This window comes from Strongylocentrotus purpuratus, unplaced genomic scaffold, assembly GCF_000002235.5.
Source record: "Strongylocentrotus purpuratus isolate Spur 01 unplaced genomic scaffold, Spur_5.0 spur5_scaffold_2, whole genome shotgun sequence".
In the NCBI taxonomy this organism is placed as follows: domain Eukaryota; kingdom Metazoa; phylum Echinodermata; class Echinoidea; order Camarodonta; family Strongylocentrotidae; genus Strongylocentrotus; species Strongylocentrotus purpuratus.
Genome location: NW_022145605.1, coordinates 10,866,878 through 10,879,455, shown reverse-complemented (window position 1 = coordinate 10,879,455; position 12,578 = coordinate 10,866,878). Strand labels below are relative to the sequence as shown.

The 12,578-nt window shown below is 36.6% G+C and overlaps 1 protein-coding gene across 1 annotated transcript; it reads left to right on the top strand.

The window, feature by feature from the left end:
* The first annotated feature begins 336 nt into the window (after window positions 1-336).
* Window positions 337-12,285, top strand: LOC105436700 (SEC14-like protein 2). The gene is made up of 12 exons (XM_030991008.1): window positions 337-463; window positions 4,197-4,266; window positions 4,675-4,718; window positions 5,310-5,372; window positions 6,269-6,362; window positions 6,701-6,795; window positions 7,113-7,211; window positions 7,929-8,073; window positions 9,720-9,826; window positions 10,326-10,465; window positions 11,556-11,707; window positions 12,104-12,285. Exons 1-12 carry the CDS (start codon window positions 410-412, stop codon window positions 12,208-12,210), a joined length of 1,170 nt encoding a protein of 389 aa, XP_030846868.1. The 5' UTR covers window positions 337-409; the 3' UTR covers window positions 12,211-12,285.
* Window positions 12,286-12,578: the final 293 nt, after the last annotated feature.

Sequence of the window (12,578 nt, the reverse complement as noted above, 5' to 3'; positions counted from 1 at the left end):
CAGATATTTGGTAGTTTGTTTGTTTGATTAAACGATTGTTTCAGACGGCAGAGAGCTCTAAATAATTCTGAGTTTTCAATTGATCGGGAGAATTTTTAAAAGCAACACGCATCCAAATTTAAGGTAGGATTTGTATGGCTGATATGTGAAGCGGATCAAACTCGTTGCTCCCTGTGAAACCACGGATCAGTCCTATTTATAGAAGTTATCGCATTAAGAATCAGTCCATCAATGCTCTAAAGCATTGAGGCAGTGAGTCTGTGGAATCAAGAAAGACACACATCTGAAAGAAAATCAAATGTCGGAGAGTCTACAGATTTTTCAGCTTCAGTGAGATTATGAAGCTGAAACTGGAACTTGATATCACATAAATTATTGGCTCGCTAAAGTGAGAATTTCCGTTTTAGAGATGAGCGGCTTCCTGGAAGACCTCACTAAAAGTCACAAGGAGAAATTGAAAAAGGTATAGTTTGTTTTCTTCTTTTAATTATAGATTTCTTGCATTTGTATTTGTATCATTAAGCCTTTGATACATATATAAAAATAATGTCGTGTATGCACACAATATAGTTTTTTATTCTAATTCACTGATATGCTCGTTTCGCAGTCAATGGGTTCAATTGGGTTCACTCTATTTAAAACATTATGCTTGCTAAATTTGTTGTCACGTCGAGTAAAAAAATAATAATAGTGAACATTTATAATGTGCCATGTCTGAAAATTGACACTCCTGGCGCAGTTGTGAAAAATTGTATAATAGTGGGAATCCGTCCATCAAGTAATTCAAAAAAGAAAGCAAAATACATATAATTTAACTTTTTAGTCTTTATTGAAGAGACATTTCGATATTACTATCTTAATGTACGCCTATGCTTTCTTTTGCAAATGATTGGGCTTAATTTGGCTTCCTCTATTGCCTCATTTGGTATCACGTCGAATAACAATCTCTACTGAAGTGCCATTTTATGATTGTTATGCTCCCAATAAACAAAATCACGTGAAAATCACGTCAATATCAAGGTATCGACTTGAGGAGAGTTACGTTCTTCAAACACCTGGCATTTACGTAAATGTGTTAATACGTTTATTGCACTAGGTAACTTAAAACACACTTACACTAAATCACGCAATTGTCACTGCAATATCACCATTATAATAACGTGATTATCCCTACCTTGGAGACCATGGTTTGTAAACCTAATACTCCCGTGTTTGTTTGGTTATGAAATTACATCTTCATTAACGAAATTATCGCGTCACAGAAACACCTGAAGCGTTAGTGATAGTTTTAGTCAAAATATCTGCGTGAAATTCACGTGAATATTACGAGGCTGACTTGAGATGAATCATGTTCTTCATTCACGTGAAATTTACGTCGAAGAGGAAGTATGTTACTGTAACCCGCGTTCAACCCAATAATTACGCAAATGTTACACAATAAATGAACCAAAATAATAATAATCATTCCGTTTCTGAACATCGTGTCTTGGATCTTCCATAATTACGTCCAGGCGCGCTGGTAGCAGTTTGGGGTTAAAGGGGGTTGGGGGAGGGGGGTAGGTGCAAACATCCCAGAAGAGAAAGCTAGTTGCAACTGGTCCAGTTGATGAACCATTTAATGCCAACTGGTAATCCTGGAAATCGAAATGGGCTAAATGATCCAGTTGATCCAGGCCAGTTATACTTCAACTGGTCTAGCTGAGCCATTAGAACCATTTGGTTAGCTTCCAACCAGTTGAACAGCAACAATACTTCAATACCGGTACGTCTGTATTTCCAATGTAAAGGCATTGGTAATAAGTAGACTTACATAATTTAATTAATCGAAAATTTTTCGTATACTTGTACTTTATTGAAATTATTTTAGTTCTTAGTTAATGTTTCCCTTATTCATGTTTAAATAAATGTAATTTACATGAAGTAGCGAAATGTCCTAATAACTAGTAATTTATATTTGTAGTATTTTCGAAATGAATTGCATATAACTAAATCATCAGTAATTAAGAAATATGCTGTAAATTCAGATAAATTGTTTAAAAAACATAGATCTGCACGCACCCCATTTTCAATATGCAAATTAACTGGTGTCAGCTGGTTCAACTCGAAATATGCCAACACTCAGTCATCAACCGGTGCAACTGGAAATATGCACACTCCAGTTATCAACTGGTGCAATGAAAATATACCAACAGTCAGTTATCAACTGGTGAACATAGAAATATGCCAACAGTCATGGTATTATCACCACGGAACTTAAATGGTAACTGTGAAACCATCAAGACACCCAAGAATAACTCATTTTCACACCTGGAAAACACGGAATACCCAGCTTATATAAATAATCCGTTTGAGTCACGAGATCATCACCGCGGAACTGCTGGCAACGTTGACTACCATTTAAATAGGTGTTTTAAGACACCTAATAATTACTAATTTTTCACACCTAAAGGTCACGTATGCCCAGCTTAGATTAATAATCCGTTTGACTAACGGGATCATCACCGCGGAACTTATGGCAACTTTGACTACCATTTAAATATATGCTTTAAGACACCTAATCATTACTAATTTTTCACACCTAAAAGTCACGTATGCCCAGCTTCGATTAATATTCCATTTGAGTCAAGAGATTATCACCGCGGAACTGCTGGCAACTTTGACTACCATTTAAATAGGTGTTTTAAGACACCTAATAATTACTCATTTTTCACACCTAAAAGTCACGGATTCACAGCTTAGATTAGTAATCAGCTTGAGCCACGTGATCATAACCAAGAAATTTATGGTAAATTTGAAACCATTTAAAGAGGTGTGTAAGACACCTCCGAATTACTAATTTAATAAAACCAGAAAGTCACGGACAGAACAATAAGACGATTAGCCGGTGTAAGTAACGTGATTATTACCATCAACCTTGGATAACCTGTGAAACCAATCGATAAAGGTGCTTACAAGACCAAATAATTACGTATTTATCGCCACCATCGGTTAACGGACAAAAAACTCGTTGCTTGGTTAAGTGGTTATTTGGTCATAAACACTTTATTTACAGAGGTAAGTGGAATCACGTTACTCCAGTCGCGTGATAAACTGGTGGTTTTTAGGTTAGATGAAAACGTGAACAGGAATACCTTTTTTGTTTGAATGAAGGCACGTGTCGATAACGTTTAAATGTAGTTCAAAAGGCACTATACTTTAAAATCACTTAAAATACACTCCCAAAAGAGGTTACTTTTAAGTGTTCTGTTTATTGGGCTGATTGAGACTAGTGGCAAGTGAATGGCTAAATACTGTTTATGTTTGCTGTGAATAACTGAATGTCATTATTATTGGAAACTTGTGTTTGTTAATAACATTTTTGATGTTGAACTCCAGTTAAGATAATCAACATTTCAGAAAATTATTTTGTTTTTGTTTTTATTGCACTAAGGCGTTTTTGTTGTTGTTGTTTTGACACTATTATTTTTTTACTGACCAGTTTACAGGTAATTTGCTCTCATGCTGTCTTTGCTGTGAATAACTGAATATTATTATTATTGGAAACGTGTGTTTATTAATAACATTTTTGATGTTGAACTCCAGATGTTTCACTGATATGCTCTTCAATGATAAGTTCAATTGAGTTCACTCTGTCTAAAATTGTGCAGGTGAATCGTGTGATAGCTCGAGTTAGTGCCACGTCGAGTAACTATTTCTATTCGAGTTCCATTTGACGAATTTTTTCATATACTAAAGTGCCTTTCTTTGTCATATTGTTGATTTACAGGTGAATCATTGTTTGCCTTATCTGGTAACACTGCCCGTAACAATCGCTAATTAATTGCCATTTTATAATTGTCATGGTAATTAATACAAGTGGCATGTTGAAGGTCTAACTACTGATTACATTTACAAGTGATTTATATGCTTGCCTGATTTGGTGTCACGTCGAGTATCAATCTTTGTTTTGTCAGTGTCATTTTTAAATTACTATTCATTAATTTATAAGCTTTTGTGTTTTTAGGGCAAATTACCTATACACTCGTCAGTTTAAAAAAAAACAGTGTAAAAACAACAACAACAACAAAAACGTCTTAGTGCAATAAAAACAAAAGCATAATAATTTTCTGAAATGTTGATTATCTTAGAATTCATAGAGTATGGTATAAGTACAATTGTTTTTTTTTTCTTCTTTTGCATGCATTCATTTAAATTAGTTCAAGGAAAATGTTGCCGATATCTTGAAACCAGAGCATAATGATGTATTATTACTGCGATTCTTACGGGGTAAGTCGAAACGATCATTTATTTTTCTGAAATTAGTATTACTACGATCGAAAATATTTTGGAAAAATCAACCTAAGGCGATTTCAATAGGCTTGTACGTTATTTATTGAAATGTCCAAACATGGTACGAACACGATGACTACTATGCACATGATTCTGGTTTTGTTTATTGTATACATTTATTGGCGTATCCGGGGAGAGGGCACTGCCACAATGGTTGGCAAAATCGACAGCATTTTGAGCCACAAAGGGTACGTAACATTTTCATTATTCCCCTCTTTGTGTATATATCGCGGACGTGCGTGTCCCCTCCCCCTGATCTTCTACAAAGTTTGCTAAACACTGTTCGATTCATGAACTTGTGTAAAAATATTTTTCTGGTCTTTTTCTTCTCTTTTCTTCTTTCAGCAAGGAAATTTGACCTTAATAAGACCGAGGTGATGTTCAGAAACGTAAGTTAATTGGCCTGACTTCATGCCAGATAGTCCAAAGTTGTGTGCACAGTAAGATATTAAAGATAAAGATCATGATATATATTTCTCATTAAGAAAAAAATTATAGTCAATTGACTCAACTTGTGTTAGGTTAAATTTCGTGTGAAAGTGCGTGTCGGTACGTTTAATTTTCAAGCGCGTGAAAAGTTTTAATTTTTTGTTGTTGTAATGGATTAAACAAAATACAGTTTGGTAAAATTTTGTTTTACCCAACATTCAAACAGTTCAGTTTAAATGAAATTAAAAGTTGAAAGTGCTTGAATCTTACCACACTTCCATTCCAGTAGGCCTATAATCGTTTAATTTTTAATTGAATACATATAAATATTGTCAACATAATTGTGAAATATATTCTTTGCAATTTTTCCATTAGATTAAAAAGTGTATTCTTGAGTAAGATATTTAAATACAATACCTTCGTTATTTCCCCCTTCCCCTCCCGATTCAAGAGAATTCTTGATCCAATACTGAATTTCTACGTATCTTTAAATTTCCATGTTTTTTCGTTTTTGATGAAACTTATTTTGTTCGATTATTCCAATCATTTAGGATGTTACTTGGAGAAAAGAGAACAACATCGACACCATTTTGGAAACGTTCGAGGTCCCTGAGGTAAATCTTTGCTGTCATGTTTCTTCTGTTATTTAACAATTTGACTACTATATGGATATAAGCTTACAGGCACATATATGAACATATATAACCCTACATGTGTATCAACAGGACATCTATGTATAACCCTACATGGTGCATTAACCGGACTACATAACAAAAAACTAGTATATTAACCCTAACCCTATCCCAAACCCTAACCCTATAACTAATTAACTAATGGCCAATGATTAAACCTTTTTTTTCGTGGCAGGCCTTTAAGTTCTTCTGCCTGCAAACGTACGTAGAGGCCAGTAATTCTTTTGTTCATACATTAACAGGACATGACAAGTTCTGCGAATAACCATGTCTACTTAATGACTCATTTTGTCACTAGATATGTCCGTCTAATGACGCCATACGGTGTATATATATATATATATATATATATATATATATATATAAATCGTACTTAAGACGTCATTAGACGGACAACAACAAAAAGACGTGAACAAATGAGTCAATAAGCAGACATGGTCTTTATTAACAGCACAATTTCGTGTCCCTTTTACGATTGCACAAAAGAATTACTGCCCTCTAATTACGTTTGCAGGCAGAGACAAATTTAAGGTCTCCCAAGAAATAAAAGGTTTAATCATTAGTCATTAGTTAAATTAGTTATATTGTTTTGAATTTAGGGTTAGGGTTATAAATATACCAGTTTTTATGATGCCCGGTTAATGTACCACGTGCGGTTAATACACTAAGTTGGTCCATGGTATATCTCTCTCTATATAATTATATATGTATGTATTTTCTATATTTTTATTCTCGCCTCATTTAAATTATTACAACAATTTAAAGAATATGAACGTGTCATCTTTGAATTTGCTTTTATTTTCCCTCTTTTTCTTAAGGCCTTGAAAACATACTGGTGTGGAGGAGTATCTGGATTGGACAAAGAGGGTCATGGTGTTTATATATCACCAATGGGTAACTTCGATCCTAAAGGTACTCATTGTAAAATGAGAATGTGTGAAATATGTCAAACTTCTACATAGGGGGTTAGAAACACTCATGTTTGATCACAAACTTATTCAGTCTTATTGCTACCAATGCCATCAAGTGATCATAAATAAATCACAAGAAAATCATGTCTGAATAATATGATGACATTGTGTGATCCAAGATCGAGGGCACATGGAGACTTCCCCGGCAAACCAAACCTACTTCTGATACATAGCTGTACATACGTGTAGGCCTAAAAACAGATTTTTGTGGTCAGATATATGGATGATGAATCTGCCACTGAATTGAATCACTTAAACTGGTTTTATGATTGATTTTAGGAGTGCTATATTCAGCCAAGACCAGTGATATCCTCAAGACCTATGCTCATTCACTTGAGGACCTGATGCAAAGTCATGCGCGTCTTTCAGAACAGGTATCGACTTAGTGTTATATTTAGTGGCGTAGAAACGGGGGGGGGGTGTCCCCCATCGAATAGAGAGAAAAGAGGAAAAATAGAGACAGACAGGCAGAGAAGAAAGGAGGAAACTCAATGTGAAAAGTAACACTTGAATAAATCCGACCCTCACTTTATGACCATGTTTTCTATGACTATACTTTCTATTCTATACGGCTATATTTTTTTTATCAGAATCAATCGCACTTCATGAGGGCCCTTTATATAGATGAACATTATAATCTGAAAAGAATGGATAATTCCTAATCCATCGTTATTATCTGTTTTGTTTAAAGAGAGGATTGAAGCATACTGAGGGATCTTTGATGATCTTTGACATGGAGAACCTTGGAGTACATCATCTATGGAAACCTAGTATTGATATTTTCCTCAAGGTGACTACCTTCATTTGTCAATTTTTCATATTTTTTTAATGTGTTTTAATTGATTATTTTGATTGATTTGATTCTATTGTCCCTTTTACTTGAAATCTTCATGGAGAATGAAATCAATATTGTTTCGAAAGGAGGAACTTAATAAGGTTGGCATGATGTTTATGCCTACAACCGAATTCGATTTATATCATTAACAATATGGGGTAGCATAAATTAACGAAAAAGGGGACTTAAAATATCATCGTTAGGTCAGCAGCCCACTTATGGCGACATCAACAGAGTGACAAAATTAACAGTTATTTATGATTTTTCTCTGTGCATTAATATAACATGGAAAAGAGGCTCGATTAACCATGTTCCTTGACCGAGGGGCCTTGTCAACACATTGAGGGGGAGGGGGCGAGTGGTGGTGAAACCGGTCTTAGGATGTGGATGAAATGTCAATTGACAGAGACACCAATTAAATGGATGGTTCGAAAGGTGTGTGTGTGTGTGTGTGTGTGTTTCCCGCTCTCTCAGTTTTTTTTTTGTCCGTTTCTGTGTCTCTCTGTCTGTCTTTCTCTCTTCTCCTATTTTTTTTTCGCCTTTTGATGTGGCTTCCTGAAGTCCTGCCCAAGTATATACGCTGCTGATCCTTGACAATTGCGCTATCTGAACACTTTAAAGGGGTTAATTGCTTGAATATCTTCCAAATTCTCATGTTTTATCTTATCGCAGATGGCTGTCCTAGCTGAGCAACATTATCCTGAGCTCATTCATCGTATGTACATTATCCGTGCACCCATGGTGTTCCCGGTCGCTTACACCATCTTCAAACCATTCCTACAAGAGGAGACAAGGAAGAAACTACACGTTCTAGGAAGTGAGGTTAAAATTCATAATCGAAAAAGTATAAATTTGGTGATGATGATAAAAATGAAAAAACAATGATCTGATGATGATGCCATAATTGTTTGTACTTGACTGTTAAAGGTAATACAAAGTTTTGGTATGGGGTCATGAATTTGGTTCAAATGAACATATTGGAAGCATATACGATCCTACAATATTCAGTGATCATTGTCGCGGTTGAAATCGAGTCTTAAGTTATGAAATTGTAAATAATAAACTCTTTATGCTGTAAAGCTCCCTCTCAAGGTCAAGATATTAATTAAGCCATAAAACAATGTTTTTTGATTAAAATTGACCAATCGGCTATTCCCGTTTGGAAATGACATATCACAAATACATATTCTGAGATTTTCCTGGTCGCAGCTACCATTGTATGGCCGTAAGCGCTATTTGAAATTTATCAACATTTACCGAGAGCACCGGTAAATTTTTATATTTAATTTTTCTCGAAAGTAAAAATGTTTCAGGGGTTAAATTCTTAAAGTGACTCTCACACTCTGCCGTGTAGGCCTACAGTGTGCCACCGTGCGCGAAAATGTCTGTGGACGGTGGAGAACGGCGAGGGCACACGGTGGTTCGTTATCAAAGCGGGCAACACGTTAATAGGGCGTTGGCGCTTATTTACACCCGGTGGGACCCGGCGAAAGTTTTGGGCATGTTCAAAACTTTGGCCGGCTGGCACTGCCACCGGCCGCAAGTAAGCGGCAAGAGGACGGTGTTGAACGGTATGAGGACGGTATGAATACGTTATGAAAACGGTCACACTGTATGAACACGTTCACAACACGCTCATAACCCGTTACAGAACGGTGATAAACGGGCAAAAAAATATGCAGTAAATATGTGATCAAAAGATGAGGAGAAGTGTCGTGGAGTTTCCTTGAAGAAAAATGGAGAGCGGACTGACCGTTGCCGTTCAAATCGGGGTATTTATGGCAGTCGTGTCATGACGTCAGCAGTCCGGGGACTCGCTCACAGGACGCTCCGAGCGGTGAGGGGACGCTAAGTGACTGGTAGGTGGCTGCTACAAACCCGGTGCACACGTTCGAGACCCGGTATGGGCCCGGTATGGAAACGGCCAAAATTTTCAACAAAAGTCAATCTGGGCGGTGAAGACGGTAGAAGCACGTCCAACACCCGGTATGCGCCCGGTGAGGACGGTCAGAAGATGGCAACGAAACGGTGAAAAGATTAATTTTATGATTTTTTTTTTTTGCGGCCGGGGACAAGTTCGCTCAAAACCCAACGTTCTGGACTCTGTCGTTTTTAATAACCCGGCAGGTGGACGGTAGGCCTACACGGCAGAGTGTGAGAGCTGGTTATGATACATCCACAGGGGCATCCAAATATATCAAAATTGTAAAGAATTACTATCCTGCTTATTTTCAAAATTTCCCAAAACTTTGTATTACCTTTAAGATCAAAGTATTTGGGTTTAGAAAATCAACCAGGGGCTACAGTTTCAAGTCCTATCCGAGGAACTTGTCAAAGCTTCCCTTTTGATTGACAAGTTTTACGTGTAATAATTGTTGATTCTCCAATTCTATAAGGGAACATACTTAGTTTAAAATTGGATCTATTCTCAACAATACTTGGGTTTTTATCTAACATTTCCAGGTAACTGGAAGGAAGTTTTGTTGAAGCAGATAGACCCCGATCAGCTGCCGGTTTACTGGGGAGGAGCCAAGACAGATCCTGATGGAAACGAGATGTGTTCTTCACTGGTAAAGCGAGATATCCTTTATAAAGTAGCCCGGAATCCTATTGGTAGGCGATCCAAAATCAATAAATTTAGTATTTTTTCATAGTCATTTTCTTCATGGCTACGTACCATAATATCTTCAAGAGTTTATCTCACATGATATTGTATTATCTCACCTGTTGTTACATGGATACTGGATTAATTTTCTCTAAAATTTCCTTTGAATTAACACATATAAAATTCTAGTATTAGAACAGTTTAATTCCAAACTAACTGCCATCTGGTATATTAAAGTACATTGATTTTTTGTTACTGTCTTTGTTGAAGTCCCCACCCCCACGTAAAATAAAACTGCAGGGGAGGGGGGGGGGGTACTAACGAGAAATGCAAGTGAGGAGGAATTTATTTACATCTATTTGTCAAATGCCTTGTTGATATATTATGTGAGTTAAAAATATTTTACCTACTGTTCTCGGCTCAATTTTTGTTATGTTTAATTTTTCCTATGAAACATGGCATAGATCAAGAGTGGAGGCAAGATACCCATCTCCTTCTACCTGAAAGACCGGGAGCCACCCCACACATGGGCTACACACCAGGTATCTAGGGCAGGAGTCGTGGAATTCGAGTACCAGGTTACAAAGCCCAACAGTGTCTTGAGGTATCAGGTATAAGTGTTATCAATACAATAAACCGGTTTACTAACATGTTTTTAATTTGAGGCATACTTTTCAAAAATGGTTGTACTTGAAAAACTGAAAGCATATATGGTGCTCGCCAGACACAGCAACAAGTAATGTAAGCAGACTTGGTTCCAAATATTGTAGTTCATTCATTAACCCACTTGTTAATGGAATAACTCGTCACTAGGTTCCCAGGAAATAAACATCAATAAACAAAAATATGTTAGTAAACCGGTCTATTGTTTCAAAAATGTTAATGCAGCTCTTTCTTTGGCATTCATGGGCATTTGACACCTATCTAGCCTATAACGGACATCAGCCGTGTTCACACGATGGCAATTTTGGCTGGCGCTAAACTAGAGCTAGTCGGCAATAGTATGGAAAGGTCGGCGTAAAGGTCGGAGTAGTGACCGTCTGAACGATAGTCGTGTTAGCTACGCCGACCGTTACGCCGACTGATTTACTCCTGGATTTTTCCAGGAGTAACGGGCTTACACGACTAGAGGATAGCGTAAGTTGACCGTGTGAATGCTCTCACTAGGCACTCGGAGTATATACCAGGGTTGTTTGTTTACAATCGAAAATGAAAAAGTAGATTTCGTGCGGTTTCGATGCAGAAGCTGGGTTGAGGTCGGCTAGTGCGGGCGCCACCACTTCCAGCAGTTATGCTGAGATATTACCTTTCAAACTGAATAGATAATACATTTTATATATACGTTAACCTAGCGAAGAGCTATTACATTCACCTGTCATTTATTTATTTTTTTTGCATCTCAAAAGTCAGAATGCACATCGCATAAAATAGTTGTTGCTAGGTAGGACAAACATTGTAGATTGACCTACCAATTAGCACGTAGTGTATGCTGTTTGAATTCTGATTATTTCAATACGATTATTCGCAACAGGTGAATGAATTAATAAGTATCGAAGTGCTAGCTTATCAAATACTTATGACGATAACATATTATTTGTATGCTACCATGTGGAGGTAAATGCTGACGCATTGCACACGTGAATAGCTATATCGTTTTGACATGGTCTTTTCTTGCTTTTATTTGGGTATTTTAGGTACGAATTCCAGACAGATTGCAACGACATCAAATTCGGCTTTCATCTCGTGGACTCGAAGGGTAAGAAGACGGCCATTTTGAAACTGGAGAAATACAACAGTCACATGGTACCTGAGAACGGTGAAGTCTTGATAACCAAACCCGGCAAATGTAAGTGGGCGACTGTTTCATTATTTTGATAGTATTTTGCATCATTCCACATTTTCTTCCTTTGCATGAAGCCCATTACACAATAGAAAATAAAAATCGGAAAGTAGAAAGTCGTATGTTCATATATAAATTTTACCTTCATATTCTCGTTTATAAAGGATCGGATTTCTTATTTACAATGAGTCTTTATCTTTTTTGATCACATTTTGAGAGAGCATACAGTTTGTGAATGTATTATAACACCTATATTACCTAACATAAATTACGAAGCATATAATGCGGATCTATAGGCCTACTTGATCGATCTTCTGCTTTTCTTGTTATTGCTTCTTTTGCATACTTGGGGCCTATTTAACAACATTTAATTTGTCTCGCTTTTCTCCCTTTTACTACCAGGTGTGGTCACATTTGACAACAGTCACAGCTGGATCCAATCAAAGAAGCTCTCCTATTGGCTGGAGCTCTTGGAACCCAGTGACGTCATAGACATGAAGCAAGAATAGCGGGATTGATAGACCTAGAGGAGACATCTGCATATGTAGGCAATAAAATAATAAAACAATAAACCTACTTTTCAAAATTCTGTAGCACATGAGCCTTGAATACCTCGGGATCTTGAATGAAAAGTATGATTTCAACTGATTGTATCAATAATTAAACTTTCCTATCGTTTCCAGTTGATCATTCCTCTTCCGAGTTTAAGTACAAATACACAAGCGTTGGAGAAATGACTGAAATATGAGTTAATAGTTCCTTAGAAAGAAGATAAGAAAGAAAAGATGAAGGATCTAACTCAATATTAACCAAAAAACTTATAACTATAAACTTTGAGTTGCTTTTGTATTTGTTTTCTTCTAGCAAATGGAAGAAT